Source organism: Bombina bombina, chromosome 10 (assembly GCF_027579735.1).
Source record: "Bombina bombina isolate aBomBom1 chromosome 10, aBomBom1.pri, whole genome shotgun sequence".
Lineage (NCBI taxonomy): Eukaryota > Metazoa > Chordata > Amphibia > Anura > Bombinatoridae > Bombina > Bombina bombina.
Window position 1 is genome coordinate 131,710,116 of NC_069508.1, and position 21,595 is coordinate 131,731,710.

General features: G+C 39.4%; 1 protein-coding gene across 2 annotated transcripts in view; it reads left to right on the top strand.

Moving 5' to 3' along the window:
- The window catches only part of ZZZ3 (zinc finger ZZ-type containing 3), a 367,019-nt gene that overhangs the window by 84,471 nt on the left and 260,953 nt on the right, over nt 1–21,595 (top strand). For both annotated transcript variants that reach the window (XM_053693335.1, XM_053693334.1), the window contains exon 2: nt 1,207–2,729. In XM_053693335.1, the coding sequence (XP_053549310.1) occupies nt 1,258–2,729 (1,472 nt within the window). In that variant the 5' untranslated portion in view covers nt 1,207–1,257. The remainder of the gene's footprint in view (nt 1–1,206; nt 2,730–21,595) is intronic.

A 21,595-nucleotide genomic window follows, 5' to 3' on the forward strand; every position in this document is an offset into this window, starting at 1 on the left:
TGAATAGACTATTAAGGGGATAGAAAGGTCAAAATTGAAATGTGTATGAATACATCTAAATTTGTGATATTTTGTTCTTTCTATCCTTTCAAATAGGTCCTGGAGCGAACACAAATCTATTCAAATTTATGAAATCTGGCATGCAGATACTTATTATCTTGTAGGTTCCTATACTGCACAATGCTAAACACTACTACTACACACATACACCATACATCACAAATGCTACTACACATTCATGCATGCACTGCACCACACTCAAAATGCTCGTACACTCACCCACTGCACCACACCCAAAACTGTACTACACGCACTCACTATTGTTCATGCACTCACTAGGCTACTACACACACACACACACACACACACACAAAAAAATAAATATATATATATATATATATATATATATATATATATATATATATATATATATATATATATATATATATATATATATATATATATATACCCACTACGCTTCTACACGCTACTCTTACTGACTTCAAAATTTGAAAACGTTTTTAAAAACTTGGACTGCAGGAGCACATTACATTTTTATGCCATATTTTATAATGTTGGCGGTCTTAAGATATTGAATAGTACAGTATTAGAGCTAAGCAAGCAATTAATGAACACTTCCTTCAACTCTTCTCCCTGCTGCAAGAAACAACTTGCTGCACACTTGACACTGGAGCAAGGTATTACATTGCTGCTGTGTGTATGTTTAAGGCAATCTTTAGGTTTAATTAAAATATCTATTTTGCATGTTCAGTAAGATATTTATAATATAAAAATCTTGGTCACCATCATGTCCATCAAGGAAGATGTTTAGTGTTCTGATTTAAACCATGCAGGTTTTGCAACTATTCTCCTCTAGCTTGTATTGTTGCCTTTTTTTGGGAAGTAAGTGATTACACATTTCTTTCATCAGATGTGGGAATATTCCCCTCCTGACCACTAGGAAGAGGCAAGACACCCCAACACACCAAAGGATCATACATTAAACACTGACCCTGTTCCAGTAATCTAATTACTTGTTTTGTTTTATTTTCCTCAGACCACGTGGTGATTACAATATATAGCATTGGTTACTTTTTTTTTTTGCACCACCAAGATAATATGAATGGTTAATTTAGAAATCAAATGCATATATTGGAGATCTAGAGAACAATCAGTTAATACTTCTCTCTCTCAATCTTTTTAAAGGTGTCCCAATGAGTGGATCATGTGGATCACACATTTGGGGTGATCCATAGTATGGCTGCTTCGCGATCGACTCGTGTCACAAGATCTACAGTAGGATTAAATGGCTTGGATGAAACCTTTTGTGGGCGAACTTTAAGAAATCGTAGCATTGCTCATCCAGAAGAAGTTTTTCCCCAGTCACTACTGAGATCAAGGTCGCCAAAGAAAAGACCAGAACCAATACAAATTCAAAAGGGGAACATTTCAAAGAACAGTGAGTTAAAGCAAACAGGACAACGTGAATCGTGGGTAAGCCCAAGAAAAAGAGGGCTGTCTGTTTCAGAAAAGGACAGTTCTGAGAAAGACAGTGAAGAAAACAGTGAGATAAGTTTGACTGAACAATTGTCACCTGTTCTAAAGAAAATCAAATTATTGCATTCACAGGATTCAGTTGGTTTAGACGAAGAAATACCAAGTCAATTTCCCAACGATTCAACGGAAAGCAGAAACTCTGGTTCCGACAATGAAACAGATACTACCCCAACTAAACGATCTAATCGATGTCTTTTATTGGATGATAGTGACAAAAGGGAAGTCAAAAAAGAAACTGAGCCAGAGGAACTTTCCAATTCAGTAACGGAAAACATTTTTAACCATCAAACAGTTAATGGTGTTGATGGGAAAGACACTGCTGCTTTAACGTGCAATGACTGCCCTTCTGATGGGAGCATAAAACAGAACAATAATATTGTGTTGGATCCATCAAAGGAGCTAACAGACTGTGAAAATGGGAGTACATTAGACCCTTGTTCAGTGGTAACCAACAACAAAAAGGACACGCTTTCAGACCACAATGTGCCTTGCACAAACTCAGAGGAGCAGGGAGAATCACAGGACCATAAACTAATAAATAATTGCCTGCCTAGTGAACTTGTTAATCAGGCCAGCGAACTAGTAACAGGCTCTTGTATAGACACACTATCAACTGTAAGGGATTCCGAAGAGGAAGTTGATGTTGTAGGAGAGAGTGCCTCAAAGGAGCATATTGTTGAGAATTCAGACAGCTTACTTAGAAGTGATCATGAAGATTCAACAACAGGGGAGCCTGAATCGGGGCAATCCCTTAATGAACTTGACAGTGTTTGCTCTGAAGTGGCGTGCTTTTCAGACACGCAAGAACATCGGTATACTTTAAGGACATCTCCAAGAAGGCCAGGGTCTTGCAAAGATAGCCCATGCAAAAGTGAATCTTTAGTTGTGGGACAGGAACACGTGGAAGAGAATATTTCCAATCAAAATAGTGAAACAAATGTTAATGGCTGTTTGGAACTTGATGAGGTGGTTAAAGATGACAAAAAGCTGGTCTGTAAATCTGAAAAATGCTCCATAGATGAACAAACCAGGCCATCCTCAGACATAGCCACAGTTACTGAGTACATGCCAGCTGTCAAGGAAGGTGGCAGTGTGCAGGTTGTAGAGGAGGAGGAAGATCCTGATGTCTACTACTTTGAATCTGATCATGTGGCACTGAAACACAGCAAAGAGTATGTGTAACTATGGTAACCATGAATTCTGTTATTGATTGAATGTTTTGTTTGCCAGCCTTGGGGTTTTAAAATTTGCCTCATAACGGCAATCATGAAATTTTAGGCTGTATGATTATTTTATGTTTTACAGGATGCCATTGTCTGTCTAGGTTTCTGGTACATCTCAGAGAGATTTAGTTAAAAGCATTTTAGGATGACCTCCCCTTTAGAGGAGAGACATTTGTGAACAATACTTACTGCATGGCCCGTAGTAGATAAATAAATGGATAATTTGATGCCAGTGGAAAATTGTACAAATGGAAAAGCTTTACATTAAAATATTGTGATTAACCATGTAATATAATCATATCATCATAGAGCTAAAAATATAAATAAAACTAGGAGCTTGCAAGATTTTGTTTTTTTTTAAGCTGAGGTATTTTAGGGCTCTAATGATTTTCTCTCCATCACCTTTATATTGAAGCAATAGTTTTGCAATGTAGTTCATTAATATCTACTTAGCGTGTGTGTAATAAATAAATATATATATATATATATATATATATATATGTGTATTTAATGTAATATAAATACTGCTGACCATCTTTGATTTGTATGGGTTGTGGACGATGTGCAGAGATGCCGCCCGTGGCCAAGTGTATATGCCGCAATGCATCCCTTAACTACTGTAGTATCCCCCAGAACCCAGTGATTAGATAGAGTACTTAAGAGACCTTATATAGAAAGGGTCAATACTATTGGTTGATTGCTCTACTTTGGGCAATATTAATATTGTCAGTATATATGGGGAACAGAAGGGAGGTGGAGCTTAAACCCCCCTCCTTATATTGGGAGGTGGAGCTTAAACTCGCCTTTCATCAACTTTATGGCACAATTTACAGGAAGAAATCCCAATTTTTAGTTGCCATTGGTGACCTTGCAGCTTGTATTTGTTGAGTTCAAATGTAAATAAATATAACAGACTCTCTTCTGTTGCCCCACTTAAACAGAATACAAAGAGCAGCTTTGTTTATTTCTTTTACAAGTTAAGCAGTTGCTTTTATACAATTTGTGGGTTATTGGTTGGGTGAGCCACATTGCACAGCATGTAATTTTAGAAGTACTTCCAGTAAGATTTGTTTTTTCTCTTCATTCTACTTAACTGATATTCCCACAGTGTTGGCTGCTATAGCCTTTTTTGTTGTTTTACAGTAAATAGTAAGAACAGTAGGGCAAGTCAGAATAGGTTACAATTATATTTAGTCTGTCTAGTATAGGCTTTCTCATCTCTAGTTTTTGTAGACATCTAATTTAAAGTGTTTGCCTTACGTGTGTGCAGTTAAGACTGTTGGGTTCCCTGAGATCTGGTATTGAACTCCCAACCTTGTGTTTATAAATTTCCAATACATATTTTTCTTCTTGAAAAGAGAATATTTTATCTTTTTTTTTTTTTTTTTTTTTTTTTTTTTTTAATTTGGAGATATTTATTGTTTTGTTCTTACTAACCCATATCCGTAAAAGCCTCTACATCTATGGAATCCTTTGTCACAAGGAAAACAAAGCCTGTTAATTATAGATTATACAACATTGTATTTTCCATTTTACAGAACTTAAGTCACATTTTATCCACATAGTTTATTTTTTTTTATATGCCAAAGTGGCCAGTTGTGGTATCTTCTGCTATATTAATTACTTTTCATGGCGAAATGAGCTTTATAAAACCAATTATACAATGTCACATTGCAGTTTTAAGGGACATTAAACGCAACTTTTTTCTTTCATGATTCAGACAGAGCACACACATTTAAACAACTTGCCAATGCACTTCTTTAATTTGCTTTGTTTTCTTAGAATCCTTTGTTAAAAAGCATATCTAGAAGCTCTGAAGTTAAGAGCTAGCTACTGATTGGTAGCTGCACGTATATGGCTTACCAATGTGTTCAGCTAGTTTCCAGTAGTGCATTGTTGCTACTTCAAGGAAAGATTCCAAGAGAATGAAGCAAAATTGATAATAGAAGTAGATTGGAAAGTTGTTTACATATGAATGCTCTATCTGAATCATGAAATAAAATGTTTGGGTTTAATGTCTCTTTAAGTCCCATGGTGCCAGTGTTGAAGGCTGAAGTGTTGGAACCAACATCTATTAGACTAAATCTATCAAGGAAAATTCACATTCGTTGAGCATTATATAAAGTCTTTATTCACATTTAAATAAAGTGCGGGTGCGATTTCTCATGGGTAAGTTGCATAAACATTTTATGTCCTTAACAACATAAAAATATATTTAAAAAAAATCAGCAATACAAAAACCTCATTGCATTTTCTTTTTGAACCAGCAGTTTGTAATGCACAAACATAATTCTTATTTATGAGTAGATTGTTAAATTGAAATTATATAAACCCTCCAAGTCAGAGCATGCTGTGATCTGAGATTTCATCGCAGAAAATGGAGCATGTCTGCAGAAAGAATGGGAGACGTGAAGAAACTGTTGACACTTTTGCTTTGCTGCGCTGCTCCACAACAGGCTGTTTTCTTTAAAGTGCTTTGCTCTGGCTGCATTGTGTATCTTTTTTTTCTTTCTTAAGATAGGGAGAGTCCACGGCTTAATCCCTTACTGTTGGGAAATACAACACCTGGCCACCAGAAGGAGGCAAAGACTCCACAGCCAAAGGCTTAAATATCCCTCCCACTTCCTCATTACCCCAGTCATTCTTTGCCTTTAACCACGTTAGGAGGTGGTAGAGAAGTGTCAGAAGATTCAGAGAGTCCTGAAAAAGGGTATCTGCCCTTCGAGATAGGACTGTAGTTTTAAGTAGGCATGTCAACCTCTCAGTGAGAGTATTGATGAGTTAGTCTGGAGATGCATGTTTTTCTGCAAAATCATCCAGACTACTGCTAACAGCTCCTAAGCAATCAGTGTTGACGAGTTTTACTGCCTGCTTTCTTTCACTCAAGTCAATGTCAGGAGCGCTGCTATAAGACTGTCACACTTGAGAGGCTGTGTTCTCTTCCACAACATGGATCCTGGAGGTAAGATCGTTTCAATTTTTACTCATTAAAGGGACAGTATATACTCCTTTTCATATAATTGCATGTAAAAGACACTACTATAAAGAATAAGATGCACAGATACTGATATAAAAATCCAGTATAAAACTGTTTAAAAACTTACTTAGAAGCGGTCAGTTTAGCTCTGTTGAAAAGGCAGATGGAAAGCCCACTGCAAGTGGGAAATAAGACCCTCCCCCTTCTTTTGCATATGAAAAGACCCTTTACACAAACAGGAGCAATCTGGAGAAGGTAGCTGACGGTATTCACATAAAACTTAGGGGCTTGGTAAGGAGTCTGAAAATCAGAGCAATGTTATTTAAAAATAAGCAAAACTATACATTTAAAAAAACAAACTTTGTGGGCTATATAAATAATCTACAAAACATTTATGCAAAGAAAAGATGAGTGTATAATGTCCCTTTAAACGCTATAAGTGGGTCACAGTGTGGCTCCTTTATACCTTGATAGGATCCAGGGTAAATATCCTCTGAAGGGGGTTTATTGAATAGTTGGGGTTAATTAAGGAGTGTATTCATTATTTATATGCCGCTTTGTGTGATTTTGTTTCCTGGGCGGATACTGTGTTTTTGGTTTCACTTAAGTTTCACTTACGTTTTTGAAAGTGTTGCACAGCTGCTATTACTTGCTGTACTTATAATAACAGGGGAAGTACTGTCTTGCACTCCATGTGACCGGGTGTGGTCAATGTTAATTTCCTCCATTCCGGCTGAGACTTGAACCTGAGGAGAGCAATTTCCTCCATTAACTGTCTGGATCTAGGAGGTGGTGAGGGCCCCAGCCATTGGGAGTATAAAGGACTTGAGGTCTTGAGAAAGACCTGATACCAGGCCGAAACGCGTCGACATATAAATGGTGAGAGAAATTCTGATACTCTAAAAAAGTATTACATCTAGTGTTCTTAGTATTGTTGTTTTTTCTATTGCACTTTTTTTTTCTCCCCCCCCCCCCCCAACTATATTCATATTTGGTCTGGTACTCCTTCCTGTTCACACACTTACCACATTAACTTAACTTTTATTTTGATTTTTATTTCTGTCCAAACATCTGATTTTTGTATTTTTGCACTTGTGCATTTTTTGTTTTCATCACACTCTTATATAGAGTTGGATTTTTATTTTTAATATTTTTCACATTTTTTTCACATTTTTTACCAATATTTTGCCACTGGCGTTTGGATTCACACTTGGATTTTGACACCACAAGGATCATTTGGATTACACTGAACTATAACTACTCTAGGACACTTTCCACTCAATTTACTTTTCTCCTGTTAAGTGTAGTCAGTCCACGGGTCATCCATTACTTATGGGATATTAACTCCTCCCCAACAGGAAGTGCAAGAGGATCACCCAAGCAGAGCTGCTATATAGCTCCTCCCCTCTACGTCACACCCAGTCATTCTCTTGCACCCAACTAATAGATAGGATGTGTGAGAGGACTGTGGTGATTAAACTTAATTTTTATATCTTCAATCAAAAGTTTGTTATTTTAAACGGCACCGGAGTGTGTTGTTTTCTTCTCAGGCAGAATTTGAAGAAGAATCTACCTGAGTTTTTGTGTATGATCTTAGCGGACGTAACTAAGATCCATTTGCTGTTCTCGGCCATTCTGAGGAGTAAGGTAACTTCAGATCAGGGGACAGTGGGCAGGTTCACCTGCAAAGAGGTATGTTGCAGTATATTATTTTCTAAGGAATGGAATTGACTGAGAAAATACTGCTAATACCGATATAATGTAAGTACAGCCTTAAATGCAGTAGTAGCAACTGGTATCAGGCTGATATGTATATATGTTTACACTTAAGTATTTCTGGGGAATGGCACTTCACTGGGAAAATACTGTATGCATATAACTTTTAGCCTAACTTGCAGTGTGAGCGACTAGCAGCAGGCTTTTAATGACATTTCATAAATTAGATTTTAAACGTTTGCTGGCATGTTAAATCGTTTAATTATCTGAGGTACTTGGTGAAAAATTGTTTTGGCCGTTATTTTCCACATGGCTGTCGTTTGTTTTAAATTAAAACAGTTTAGTGAGCTTCCCTCACTGTTGTAGTGTGAGTGGGAGGGGCCTATTTTGGCGCTTTTACTACGCATCAGAAATTCAGTCACAGTCTGCCTTTTTCTCCCTGCATGATCCAGGACGTCTCCACAGAGCTCAGGGGTCTTCAAAACTAGTTTTGAGGGAGGTAATCACTCACAGCAGACCTGTGAGACTGTGCTTTGACTGTGATAAAAACGGTTATATTTTCAATTGTTATCCGTTTTTTCTGATATTAAGGGTTAATCATCCATTGCTAATGAGTGCAATCCTTTACTAAATTTGGTTTCTATAACTAATCCGGTTCATTGTTATTCAACTGTGACAGTTTTTGTGTGCTTCTTAAAGGCACAGTAACGTTTTACATATTGCTTGTAAATTTAGTTGAAAAGTATTTCCAAGCTTGCTAGTCTAATTGCTAGTTTGTTTAAACATGTCTGACACAGAGGAATCTCTTTGTGCAATATGTTCAAAAGCCAAGGTGGAGCCCAATAGAAATTTATGTACTAATTGCATTGATGCTACTTTAAATAAGTCAATCTGTACATGTTAAGCAACATTCACCAGACAACGAGGGGGAAGTTATGCCGACTAACTTGCCTCACGTGTCAGTACCTGCATCTCCCGCTCAGGAGGTGCGTGATATTGTAACGCCAAGTACATCAGGGCGGCCATTACAAATCACTCTACAAGACATGGCTAATGTTATGACTGAAGTTTTGTCTAAATTGCCAGAACTTAGGGGTAAACGAGATCACTCTGGGATGAGAACAGAGTACGCTGATAATGCTAGGGCCATGTCTGATACTGCGTCACAATTTGCAGAGCATGAGGACGGAGAGCTTCATTCTGCGGGTGACGGATCTGATCCAAATAAACTGGATTCAGACATTTCAAATTTTAAGTTTAAGCTGGAAAACCTCTGTGTATTACTAGGGGAGGTGTTAGCGACTCTGAATGATTGTAACACAGTTGCAATCCCAGAGAAAATGTGTAGGTTGGATAAATATTTTGCGGTACCGACGAGTACTGACGTTTTTCCTATACCTAAGAGACTTACTGAAATTGTTACTAAGGAGTGGGATAGACCCGGTGTGCCTTTCTCACCCCCTCCTATATTCAGAAAAATGTTTCCAATAGACGCCACCACACGGGACTTATGGCAAATGGTCCCTAAGGTGGAGGGAGCAGTTTCTACTTTAGCTAAGCGTACCACTATCCCGGTGGAGGATAGCTGTGCCTTTTCAGATCCAATGGATAAAAAGTTAGAGGGTTACCTTAAGAAAATGTTTGTTCAACAAGGTTTTATATTACAACCCCTTGCATGCATTGCGCCTGTCACGGCTGCGGCAGCATTTTGGTTTGAGTCTCTGGAAGAGACCCTTGACTCAGCGCCATTGGATGAGATTTCACACAAGCTTAAAACCCTTAAGCTAGCTAATTCATTTATTTCTGATGCCGTAGTACATTTAACTAAACTTACGGCTAAGAATTCCGGATTCGCCATTCAGGCACGCAGAGCGCTGTGGCTAAAATCCTGGTCAGCTGATGTAACTTCTAAATCGAAATTACTTAACATACCTTTCAAGGGGCAGACTTTATTCGGGCCCGGTTTGAAAGAAATTATCGCTGATATTACGGGAGGTAAAGGCCATGCCCTGCCTCAAGACAGTGCCAAACCTAGGGCTAGACAGTCTAATTTTCGTGCCTTTCGTAACTTCAAGGCAGGAGCAGCATCAACTTCCTCTGCTCCAAAACAGGAAGGAGCTGTTGCTCGCTACAGACAAGGCTGGAAACCTAACCAGACCTGGAACAAGGGCAAGCAGGCCAGAAAACCTGCTGCTGCCCCTAAGACAGCATGAAGTGAGGGCCCCCGATCCGGAAACGGATCTAGTGGGGGGCAGACTCTCTCTCTTCGCCCAGGCTTGGGCAAGAGATGTCCAGGATCCCTGGGCGTTGGAGATCATATCTCAGGGATATCTTCTGGACTTCAAAGCTTCTCCTCCACAAGGGAGATTTCACCTTTCAAGGTTGTCAACAAACCAGATAAAGAAAGAGGCGTTTCTACGCTGTGTACAAGACCTTTTACTAATGGGAGTGATCCACCCAGTTCGGCGGTCGGAACACGGACAAGGGTTTTACTCAAATCTGTTTGTGGTTCCCAAAAAAGAGGGAACCTTCAGACCAATATTGGATTTAAAGATCCTAAACAAATTCCTAAGAGTTCCATCGTTCAAGATGGAAACTATTCGGACAATCTTACCCATGATCCAAAGAGGTCAGTACATGACCACAGTGGATTTAAAGGATGCTTACCTTCACATACCGATTCACAGAGAACATTACCGGTATCTAAGGTTTGCCTTCCTAGACAGGCATTACCAGTTTGTAGCTCTTCCCTTCGGGTTGGCTACGGCTCCAAGAATCTTTACAAAGGTTCTGGGCTCTCTTCTGGCGGTACTAAGACCGTGAGGAATTTCGGTAGCTCCGTACCTAGACGACATCCTGATACAAGCGTCAAGCTTCCAAACTGCCAAGTCTCATACAGAGTTAGTACTGGCATTTCTAAGGTCGCATGGGTGGAAAGTGAACGAGGAGAAGAGTTCTCTCTTACCACTCACAAGAGTTCCCTTCTTGGGGACTCTTATAGATTCTGTAGAAAGGAAAATTTACCTGACAGAGGACAGGTTAACAAAGCTTCTAAATGCTTGCCGTGTCCTTCATTCCATTCAACACCCGTCAGTGGCTCAATGCATGGAGGTAATCGGCTTAATGGTAGCGGCAATGGACATAGTTCCTTTTGCACGCCTGCACCTCAGACCGCTGCAATTGTGCATGCTAAGTCAGTGGAATGGGGATTACTCAGATTTGTCCCCTACGCTGAATCTGGATCAAGAGACCAGAGATTCTCTTCTATGGTGGCTTTCTCGGCCACATCTGTCCAGGGGGATGCCCTTCAGCAGGCCAGACTGGACAATTGTAACAACAGACGCCAGCCTACTAGGTTGGGGCGCTGTCTGGAATTCCCTGAAGGCTCAGGGATCATGGACTCAAGAGGAGAGTCTCCTTCCAATAAACATTCTGGAATTGAGAGCAGTTCTCAATGCCCTTCTGGCTTGGCCTCAGTTAGCAACTCTGAGGTTCATCAGGTTTCAGTCGGACAACATCACGACTGTGGCTTACATCAACCATCAGGGAGGGACAAGGAGTTCCCTAGCGATGATGGAAGTATCAAAGATAATTCGCTGGGCAGAGTCTCACTCTTGCCACCTGTCAGCGATCCACATCCCAGGAGTGGAGAACTGGGAGGCGGATTTCCTAAGTCGCCAGACTTTTCATCCGGGGGAGTGGGAACTTCATCCGGAGGTCTTTGCCCAAATACTTCGACGTTGGGGCAAACCAGATATGGATCTCATGGCGTCTCGCCAGAACGCAAAGCTTCCTTGTTACGGGTCCAGGTCCAGGGACCCGGGAGCGGTCCTGATAGATGCCTTGACAGCACCTTGGACCTTCAGGATGGCTTATGTGTTTCCACCCTTCCCGATGCTTCCTCGTTTGATTGCCAGGATCAAAAAAGCATCGGTGATTCTAATAGCGCCTGCGTGGCCACGCAGGACCTGGTATGCAGATCTAGTGGACATGTCATCCTGTCCACCTTGGTCTCTGCCTCTGAGACAGGACCTTCTAATTCAGGGTCCTTTCAAACATCAAAATCTAATTTCTCTGAAGCTGACTGCATGGAAATTGAACGCTTGATTTTATCAAAGCGTGGATTTTCGGAGTCAGTAATTGATACCTTAATACAGGCTAGGAAACCTGTTACCAGGAAAATTTACCATAAGATATGGCGTAAATACTTACACTGGTGCGAATCCAAGAACTACTCATGGAGTAAGGTTAGGATTCCTAGGATATTGTCTTTTCTACAAGAAGGTTTAGAAAAGGGTTTATCTGCAAGTTCTTTAAAGGGACAGATTTCAGCTCTGTCCATCCTTTTACACAAACGTCTGTCAGAAGTTCCAGACGTTCAGGCTTTTTGTCAGGCTTTGGCTAGGATTAAGCCTGTGTTTAAGACTGTACCTCCACCGTGGAGCTTAAATTTAGTTCTTAACGTTTTACAGGGTGTTCCGTTTGAACCCCTTAATTCCATTGATATCAAGCTGTTATCTTGGAAAGTTCTGTTTTTAATGGCTATTTCCTCGGCTCGTAGAGTCTCTGAGTTATCAGCCTTACATTGTGATTCCCCTTATCTGATTTTTCATTCAGATAAGGTAGTTCTGCGTACTAAACCTGGGTTCTTACCTAAGGTAGTCACTAACAAGAATATCAATCAAGAGATTGTTGTTCCATCATTGTGCCCTAACCCTTCTTCAAAGAAGGAACGACTTCTGCACAATCTGGATGTAGTCCGTGCCTTGAAATTTTATTTACAGGCAACTAAAGATTTTCGCCAAACTTCTTCCCTGTTTGTCGTTTATTCTGGACAGAGGAGAGGTCGAAAAGCTTCTGCTACCTCTCTCTCTTTCTGGCTTCGTAGCATAATACGTTTAGCCTATGAGACTGCTGGACAGCAACCTCCTGAAAGGATTACAGCTCATTCTACTAGAGCTGTGGCTTCCACTTGGGCCTTTAAGAATGAGGCCTCTGTTGAACAGATTTGCAAGGCTGCAACTTGGTCTTCTCTCTATACTTTTTCCAAATTTTACAAATTTGACACTTTTGCTTCTTCGGAGGCTGTTTTTGGGAGAAAGGTTCTTCAGGCAGTGGTTCCTTCCGTATAAAGATCCTGCCTGTCCCTCCCGTCATCCGTGTACTTTAGCTTTGGTATTGGTATCCCATAAGTAATGGATGACCCGTGGACTGACTACACTTAACAGGAGAAAACATAATTTATGCTTACCTGATAAATTCCTTTCTCCTGTAGTGTAGTCAGTCCACGGCCCGCCCTGTTTTTTATGGCAGGTCTAAATTTTTAAATTATACTCCAGTCACCACTGCACCCTATAGTTTCTCCTTTCTCGTTTGGTTTTCGGTCGAATGACTGGGTGTGACGTAGAGGGGAGGAGCTATATAGCAGCTCTGCTTGGGTGATCCTCTTGCACTTCCTGTTGGGGAGGAGTTAATATCCCATAAGTAATGGATGACCCGTGGACTGACTACACTACAGGAGAAAGGAATTTATCAGGTAAGCATAAATTATGTTTTTTTCACTGGACTCTTTAAGTGTCACACATTGTTTTTTGGACACTATCACTGGATTATTTCCAAAGTATTTTTTATACATTTCTATTATCTAGTGTATCTGCCATATGTATGTAACGGTCTAATCTATTTGTTTTTATATTTTTAAACTATTTTTTCATTTATGTAATGTATTCATGGATCCATGATATTGTGTATTAATATGTATTAAACAGCACCATTTTATGACATATTCCTCTATTAAATATATATTCTTAACCAATATTTTACATTTTTTACCATATTTTATATTATATTTTATATTTTTTACCATATTCTATATTCTATATTATTAAAGAGCATTTATACATACATCATTTCATTTTACTTATATTATACCTCTGCCTTTTTATATTATATTTTATATTTTTTACCATATTCTATATTCTATATTATTAAAGAGCATTTATACATACATCATTTCATTTTACTTATATTATACCTCTGCCTTTTAGGCGCTCACTCCACCATCTACACTTTGTAACTATTTCAAGGGATGACTAGGCACCCCTTTAGGAGAGAGCTGTAGGTTCATATACTAGCGCCAGACCCACACATCCCTTTTTTCCTCAAGACAGAATTATAGCTCTGAGAATTGCTAATTCTTTTATCTGTTATGCGAACATGCAAATTATTCGCCTAAATGTAAAGGCCTCTGGCTTTGCGGTCCTAGCCAGGGTGGAATTCATGGATACTATAAAAGACTCCATATTCATGAGGATATTTCGAACAGACCAGAGACGTTGCAAGCTAACTTCGGCATGTCTTGTCCTCCGGACCTCCTTGAGTCCCTCTGTGGCTCAGTGTATGGAGGTGATTGGTCTCATGGTGTCCTGCATTGACATCATTCCTTTTGCCAGGTTCCGTCTCAGAACTTTACAACTGTGCATGCTGAGGCAGTGTAACAGCGATCATTCAGATCTATCTCAACAGATTGTATTAGACAGCTGGTCGAGAGAATCTCTTTCTTGGGGTGTCTGTCCAGATTATCTGTCCCGAGGGACATGCTTCTTAAGACCATCCTGGGAGATTGACTACAGACGCAAGTCTATTCAGAATGGGAGCTGTTTGGGATGCCAGGAAGGCACAGGGGTTGTGGACTACGGCAATCTTGAAGGCTTGGCCACTTCTGAGTTTGTCCCAGTTTATCAGATTCCAATCAGACAATATAACCTCGGTAGCTTACATCAACCATCAGGGGGGAACGAGAAGTTCCTTTGCGAGGAAGGAAGTATCTCAGCACCTGAAGTGGGGGGAGGCCCACAGCAGTTCGCTGTCAGCGATCCACATTCCGAGTGTGGACAACTAGGAGGCAGATTTTTTCAGCAGGCAATCCTTCCATCCAGGTAAATGGTCTCTCCATCCCGAGGTGTTTGCAGAGATATGCAGCAAGTGGAGGACTCAGCGAGAGATTTCATGGCGTCCTGTCTCAATACCAAGCTACCCAGGTATGGGTCGAGGGATCCCCAAGCAGATCTAATAGATGCACTAGCAGTGCCCTGGAGGTTCAAACTCATATCTTTATCCTTCATTATCGCTTCTTCCTCGAGTGGTGGCCCGCATCAAGCCAGAGAGGGGTATCAGTAATCCTGATTGCTCCATCATGGCCGTGAAGGACGTGGTTCAGATCTAGTGGGGATGTCCTCATCTCCTCCATGGAGGTTACCTTGTCACAGAGACCTGCTGATACAGGGTCCATTCATCAGAATCTATATTCTATGAGGCTGTCTGCATGGAGATTGAACGCTTTGTCTTAGCCAAGAGAAGTTTCTCTGAGAGTGTCATTGATACTCTTATTAAAGCTTGTAACCAGTTACTCAGCGTTTTTGCCACAAGGTGTGGAGGACCTACTTATTCTGGGGTGAAGAGTGTGGTTTTCCTGGTACAGAGTTAAGGTTGCCAGGATCTTATCTTTTCTCCAGGATGGGTTGGAGAAGGGCCTTTCTGCTAGTTCCCTGAGGGGACAGATTTTGGCCCTGTTGGTTTTATTGCACAAGAGACTGGCTGAGTTTCCAGATGTATAGTCCGTAGTTAAGGCTCTGATTAGGATTAGACCTGTGTTTAGATCTGGGACTCCTCCTTGGAGCCTAAATCTTGTTCTTTGGGTTTTGCAACAGGTTCCGTTTGAGCCTCTGCATTCCATTGACATTAAATTGTTTTCTTAAACATTAATTCTCTTGGAAGGTTCTCTTTTTTTTTTTTTATTGGCTATTGCCTCTGTGCTCAGAGTTTGAGATCTCTGCTTTGCAATGTAAGCCCACTTATCTTATTTTTCATGCAGATAAGGCAGTTTTACGTATTAAATTAGGTTTTCTTCCTAAGGTTGTGTCAGATCGCAACATCAATCAGGAGATTGTGGTTCCTTCCTTGTGTCCTAATCCTTCATCGAAGGAACACTTCACAATTTGCATGTGGTTCGCCTTGAAGTTCTATCTTCAGGCTACTAAGGAGTAAAGACAATCTACCTCTTTGTTTGTTGTTTATTCAGGGAAGCGTAAGGGGCAGAAGGCTACTTCGACTTCCCTATCTTTTTGGTTAAGAATTGTCATTCGCTTAGCTTACACGACAGCGGGACATCGTCCTGAGTGGATAACGGCTCATTCCACTAGAGCAATTACTTCCTCTTGGGCCTTTAACCCCTTAACGACATGCGTCGTACAGGGTATGTCGCACACAACCTGGTCTTTAAAGACCAGCGACGTACCCTGTACGAAGTTGGGGTTGAAAGCGTCTGGAAGCGATACTGATCGCTTCCAGCCGCTTTCCGGTTATTGCAGTGATGCCTCGATATCGCTGCGGAATAGCGCTGCGGAATCTGTTGGCGCTCTACAAATAACCGATAATAATCACTGCAATAACATTTTAAATCCGATGGCCCTCTCTGCACCGGACATCGATGGCCGCAATCGTTGGTGGGTGGGCGGCCATCGGTGGATTACGTAGTGCAGAGGTGGGCGGGATCGCTGGGGGGCGCGCACGGACGCATGCACGGGGGAGGTGGGCGGGCACGTGCGTGCACGGGGAGGGAGCAGGTGGGAACCATTACACTATGGAACAGATTTTGTTTAAATTTAGAGGGAGAGAGGGGGGTATATCACATTTTAATATAGATAATCGAAGTGATCTGGGAGGGGGTTTAGTCTTGGGGGGGGGGGAAGCTACAGTACAGAAAAGTGGGGGGAAAAAATAAAAAAAAAATATTTTTTTTTTTTTTGTAAACTGGGTACTGGCAGACAGCCAGTACCCAAGATGGCTCCCAATAATGTAGAGGGGGAAGGTTAGAGAGCTGTTTGGGGGGGGGGGGGATCAGGGAGGTTTGGGGCTAAGGGGGATCCTACACAGCAGCATATGTAAATATGCTAAAAAAAATAATAAAAAGTTACCTTTTATTTTAGTACTGGCAGACTTTCTGCCAGTACTTAAGATGGCGGGGACAATTGTGGGGTGGGGGAGGGAAGAGAGCTTTTTGGGAGGGATCAGGGGGTCTGATGTGTTAGGTGGGAGGCTGATCTCTACACTAAAGCTAACATTAACCCTGCAAGTTCCCTACAAGATACCTAATTAACCCCTTCACTGCTAGACATAATACACGTGTGATGTGCAGCGGCATTTAGCAGCCTTCTAATTACCAAAAAGCATCGCCAAAACCATATATGTCTGCTATTTCTGAACAAAGGGGATCCCAGAGAAGCATTTACAACCATTTGTGCCATAATTGCACAAGCTGTTTGTAAATAATTTCAGTGAGAAACCTAAAATTGCGAAAAAATTTGCGGTTTTTTAAAATTTGATCGCATTTGGCGGTGAAATGGTGGCATTAAATATACCAAAATGGGCCTAGATCAATACTTTGGGTTGTCTACTACACTAAAGCTAAAATTAACTCTACAAGCTCCCTACATACTCCCTAATTAACCCCTTCACTGCTGGGCATAAAACACGTGTGGTGCGCAGTGGCATTTAGCACCCTTCTAATTACCAAAAAGCAACACCAAAGCCATATATGTCTGCTATTTCTGAACAAAGGGGATTCCAGAGAAGCATTTACAACCATTTATGCCATAATTGCACAAGTTGTTTGTAAATAATTTCTGTGAGAAACCTAAAGTTTGTGAAAAATTGAACAATTTTTTTTTTATTTGATCGCATTTGGCGGTGAAATGGTGGCATGAAATATACCAAAATGGGCCTAGATCAATACTTTGGAATGTCTTCTAAAAAAAATATATATATATGTCAAGGGATATTCAGGTATTCCTGACAGATATCAGGGTTCCAATGTAACTAGCTCTCATTTTGAAAAAAAGTGGTTTTGAAATAGCAAAGTGCTACTTGTATTTATTGCCCTATAACTTGCAAAAAAAGCAAAGAACATGTTGACATTGGGTATTTCTAAACTCAGGACAAAATTTAGAAACTATTTAGCATGGTTGTTTTTTGGTGGTTGTAGATGTGTAACAGATTTTGGGGGTCAAAGTTAGAAAAAGTGTTTTTTTTTTCCATTTTTTCCTCATATTTTATAATATTTTTAATAATAAATTATAAGATATGATGAAAATAATGGTATCTTTAGAAAGTCCATTTAGTGGCGAGAAAAACGGTATATAATATGTGTGGGTACAGTAAATGAGTAAGAGGAAAATTACAGCTAAACACAAACACCGCAGAAATGTAAAAATAGCCCTGGTCTTTAAGGGAAAGAAATTGAAAAATGGCCTTGGTCCTTAAGGGGTTAAGAACGAGGCCTCTATGGATCAGATTTGTAAGGCTGCTTCCTGGTCCTCCTTGCATTCTAATGGAAAATCTAGGCTCGCGAGGGCGCAAAATGCTGTTTTTGATTGCGTCAATTTTTGGCGCAAAGTTGCGCCGTAGATGGTGAATTTTAGTTATTTTACCCCTCTCCCTCTATTGCTCGCTGTTTTCATGAACTTTGAAAGCGATTAAGCCTGCCTTTATTTTTCTCTACTGAAACTGTTACATTGTGGAAATTAATGTTTTGCCTAATGTTATTCTTCTTTTTCTGTTACATTTTGCAAGATGTCTCATTCTGATCCTGTAGAAACTATGATGCCCTGGAACACAATTCTACAAAGCTAAGTGTGTTCTTTTCATTTTTTAAGCTGTTATTTTTTCAGCTCGATTATGTGGCATTTATTTATCTTGTTTTATGCTAGCAATGTTTCTACATGTACAATAACATTTACTGTTTGTTACATATTCAGTTCATGTACTTGATTTCATCTGCAAACATCACATGTTGTTGCTTATATCATAAAAGGTTATGACTGCTATTATGCCTTTAAGTAAACTTAACAGGTCTTTTCAAAATTAAGGTTTAATTAATTTTGTTCTGACCGACAGCATGTTTAAGTTTATTCTACTGATGAAGGTTTTTTTGGTTCAAAGGCACCTGTATCAGACAGTTTGTTGAAAATTCTCCTTATTTTTCATTTGAAATTTGTTAGTTCTTGTTAAGGAAATGTTTCTATTTATAGCTTTTAGGAGTCTAGTCCTATTAACTATGTTAATAATCCTTTTCAAATCTGAATTTTAACATTTTTGCTTTTGAGTTATTTTCCTATTCAATATTCTATCTGTATTGTATTCTAGAGAATGGTTATTCTGATTCCCTCTTGGGACTGTACTACTATTTCTAAAGAAATTGGTACTTGTTTTCAGGTTTTCTTTAGAATTTGAATATAACCTTAATAGAGCATATTCACGTACTGTTTATATTTTTAGCTCAGCTTTATCTGTGGCTGACATTACTGTTTTCTCAACCTTTGTTGAACGGTTAGCATAAGCAGTTTCAGATTCCTAAGTATATAACTGTTTATTTACTTTAGATGTATTCATTTAATTGTTTACTATAATTTTTATTATGATTTCAAATATATTTTATTATCTATATCTTGTTAGGATAATAATTTGTTTGATTTCTATTATCTCCACTATTTCTGGAGGTTTAGAGTTTTTTCTGCCCTACTTTTAGTCTGTTGATGTAGATCAGTTGGTGAATGTCCTGACTACAAATGCTTGTTCTAGATCTAAGGGTCATAGATTAATTTCCTGGCAGGGTTAATTACAGCCCTTTGGCCTTTGAAGTCAATTTATTGTGTACCATTTATTTGGGTAATAATAACTACTGTTTTTATCAGCTGCTAATTTGGTTAACACAGAGTGTAAGCACTGAAGTGTTTTTTGTATCCTTTTGGGAGAAAAACGCTATATAATTAGTTATTAGACTGCATGAAGGTGCGGTTCTCAACCCAGTCCTTCTGGTGGGGGGCAGATTAAATAGTTTTTGGATGAGCTCAGTCCAAATTCTATATTATTCTTAGGTTTTGAATAGATTTTTAGAATAAGACCTTTTATGGGAAGAATCTTTCTTTCTTAGTACACTCTGTGAATTTTTTTTTCAGGATTGATTATGCCAGTTCTTTTTTCAGGGACAGGATTTGGGTTTCTATTCAATTCTATTCTTTGTCTTTAAGAAGAGAGGTTTATTCAGTCCATTCTTTTTTTTATTGTTTTAGAAGAGTCTCAACTTTTAAGTTGACGATTATAAGGACTATTATGCCTTTTTGTTAAGGTCATTTCATGTCCACTCCCTTTTTCAGGATGTTTATCCTCCTATTTTATTTCATTCAGACCATTTGTGGATTCTGAAATTTTCTTTTTAAGCTTTATCAATTTGTCGCTTTTCCATTTGGTTTAGTGACAGCTTTTTTTAAAATCTTTTTAAAGGTTCTTGGTGCCCTTCTTCTGTCTTCAGACAGTAGGGTATTGTGGTACTTCCTTATTTGGATGGTATCTTGGTATTAGCTTAAACTTTTTTCTTTTATTACAGATAACAGATACAGATAGCATGCTAATGCACTATGACTGAGCTCTGTAGCAACCTGAGGGTTGCAGGTTCGATTCCCGGCCTTTCATCCTTCCGAGGTCGATTAATTGAGCAGTGTCTTGTGTCCCTTACGGGTGATTAGACACGCTTTACAAGTACCTAATACAAACATATGAAAGAGCAGTATTCAAATATATGGACTTTTCTTTTTGTGGAATTCCTCATGATTCAACGAAGTCTTGTTTCTTCAAGACATGGTTAGAGGATTTATTTCATTTATTTCAGTGGCTATGTGCATGGAAGCTTTTAGGTCTCGTAACTGCAGCATTGGACGTGATTCCCTCTGCTTGTTCTTCATCTGAGATCTCTTTTTGATTTGCATACTGAATCAATAATACAGGGTTTGTTTTTAAATATCACAGTTGATATTTTTAAATCCTAACATTCTACTCTCTCTTTTGATGATTAGTCTATCATCGTTTTATTCAGGGAGCCTCTTTTTTTTTTGTTCGTCCTTCCTGGACTGTATTCTTAATGGATGCAAGTCTTACAGGTTGGGGAGCTGTCTAAGGGTGTTTTGACAGCACAAGGGGTTTGGAAATTTCAAGAGGCGAGGTTACCAATAGATATTTTGGAAGTCTGTGCTATTTTTCAGAGCTCTTTCAGACTTGGCCTCTTTTTTTTCTTTCATTTTTTGCTTTCAGACATACTATATCACAACTGTGGTATATGTCAATCAACAATAGGGACTCGTAGTTCCTTAGCAATTAAGAAGTATCTTGAATACGTTCTTAGATGGAATTCATCTCCTTTCTATTTTCTACGATTTTAGACTTTTGAGAGGTGGGTTATCTCAGCCGTCAGTCTTTACATCCGGGAGAGTGGTGTCTCTATACAGATGTGTTTTCTCAATTTCTCTGGTACCTTTTCAGGTCCAGGGATCCTAAGGTGGAGATGGTGGATGCATTAGCAGTGTCTTGGTTTTGTAACCTGACTACATCTTTCCGCCTTTGTTTTCTTCCAAAGGTGATTTCCAAGATCATATTGAAACAGTGTCATGTGTTTCTGATAGCATCAGCATGGCCTCACAGGTTTGGTATGTGGATCTTGTTCAAATATCCAGTTGCCATCCTTGGCTGCTTTCTCTTTGGCCAGCCCTCTTGTTTTAGGGTCTATTTTTCCATCAGGATCTCAAATTACTAATTTGGGGGTATGGAAATTGATTGGTGTTTAGTCATAGAAGTTTCTCTGACTCAGTTTTTATTGCTATGTTGCAGGCCTATAAGTCTGTTTCAAGGAACATGTATTATCAGGTTTGGAAAGCCTATATTTTATAGTGTCCTTCTAAATTCTCTTGGTATTCTTTTAGAATTCCTAGGATTTTAGTTTTTCAGGATGGTTTGGATAAGTTTGTCTGCAAATTTTAACTTCCTGATATTCACTGTCTTGTTCAGGCTTTGGTTGGTATCAAGCCTGTTCATTTATTAATTTCTCCTTTTAGGAGTCTAATTTGGTTTAAAGATTTTGCATTTTCTTTTCTTTTGAGCCTATAATTTCTTTGAAGATTATCTACTTTCTTGGAAAGTGTTGTTTCTTTTATCTCTTCTGCTACAAGAGTTTCTGATTTATCAGCTCTCTTGTGTGTCTCCTTATCTGATTTTTATTTCTCCAACATAGGTGTGT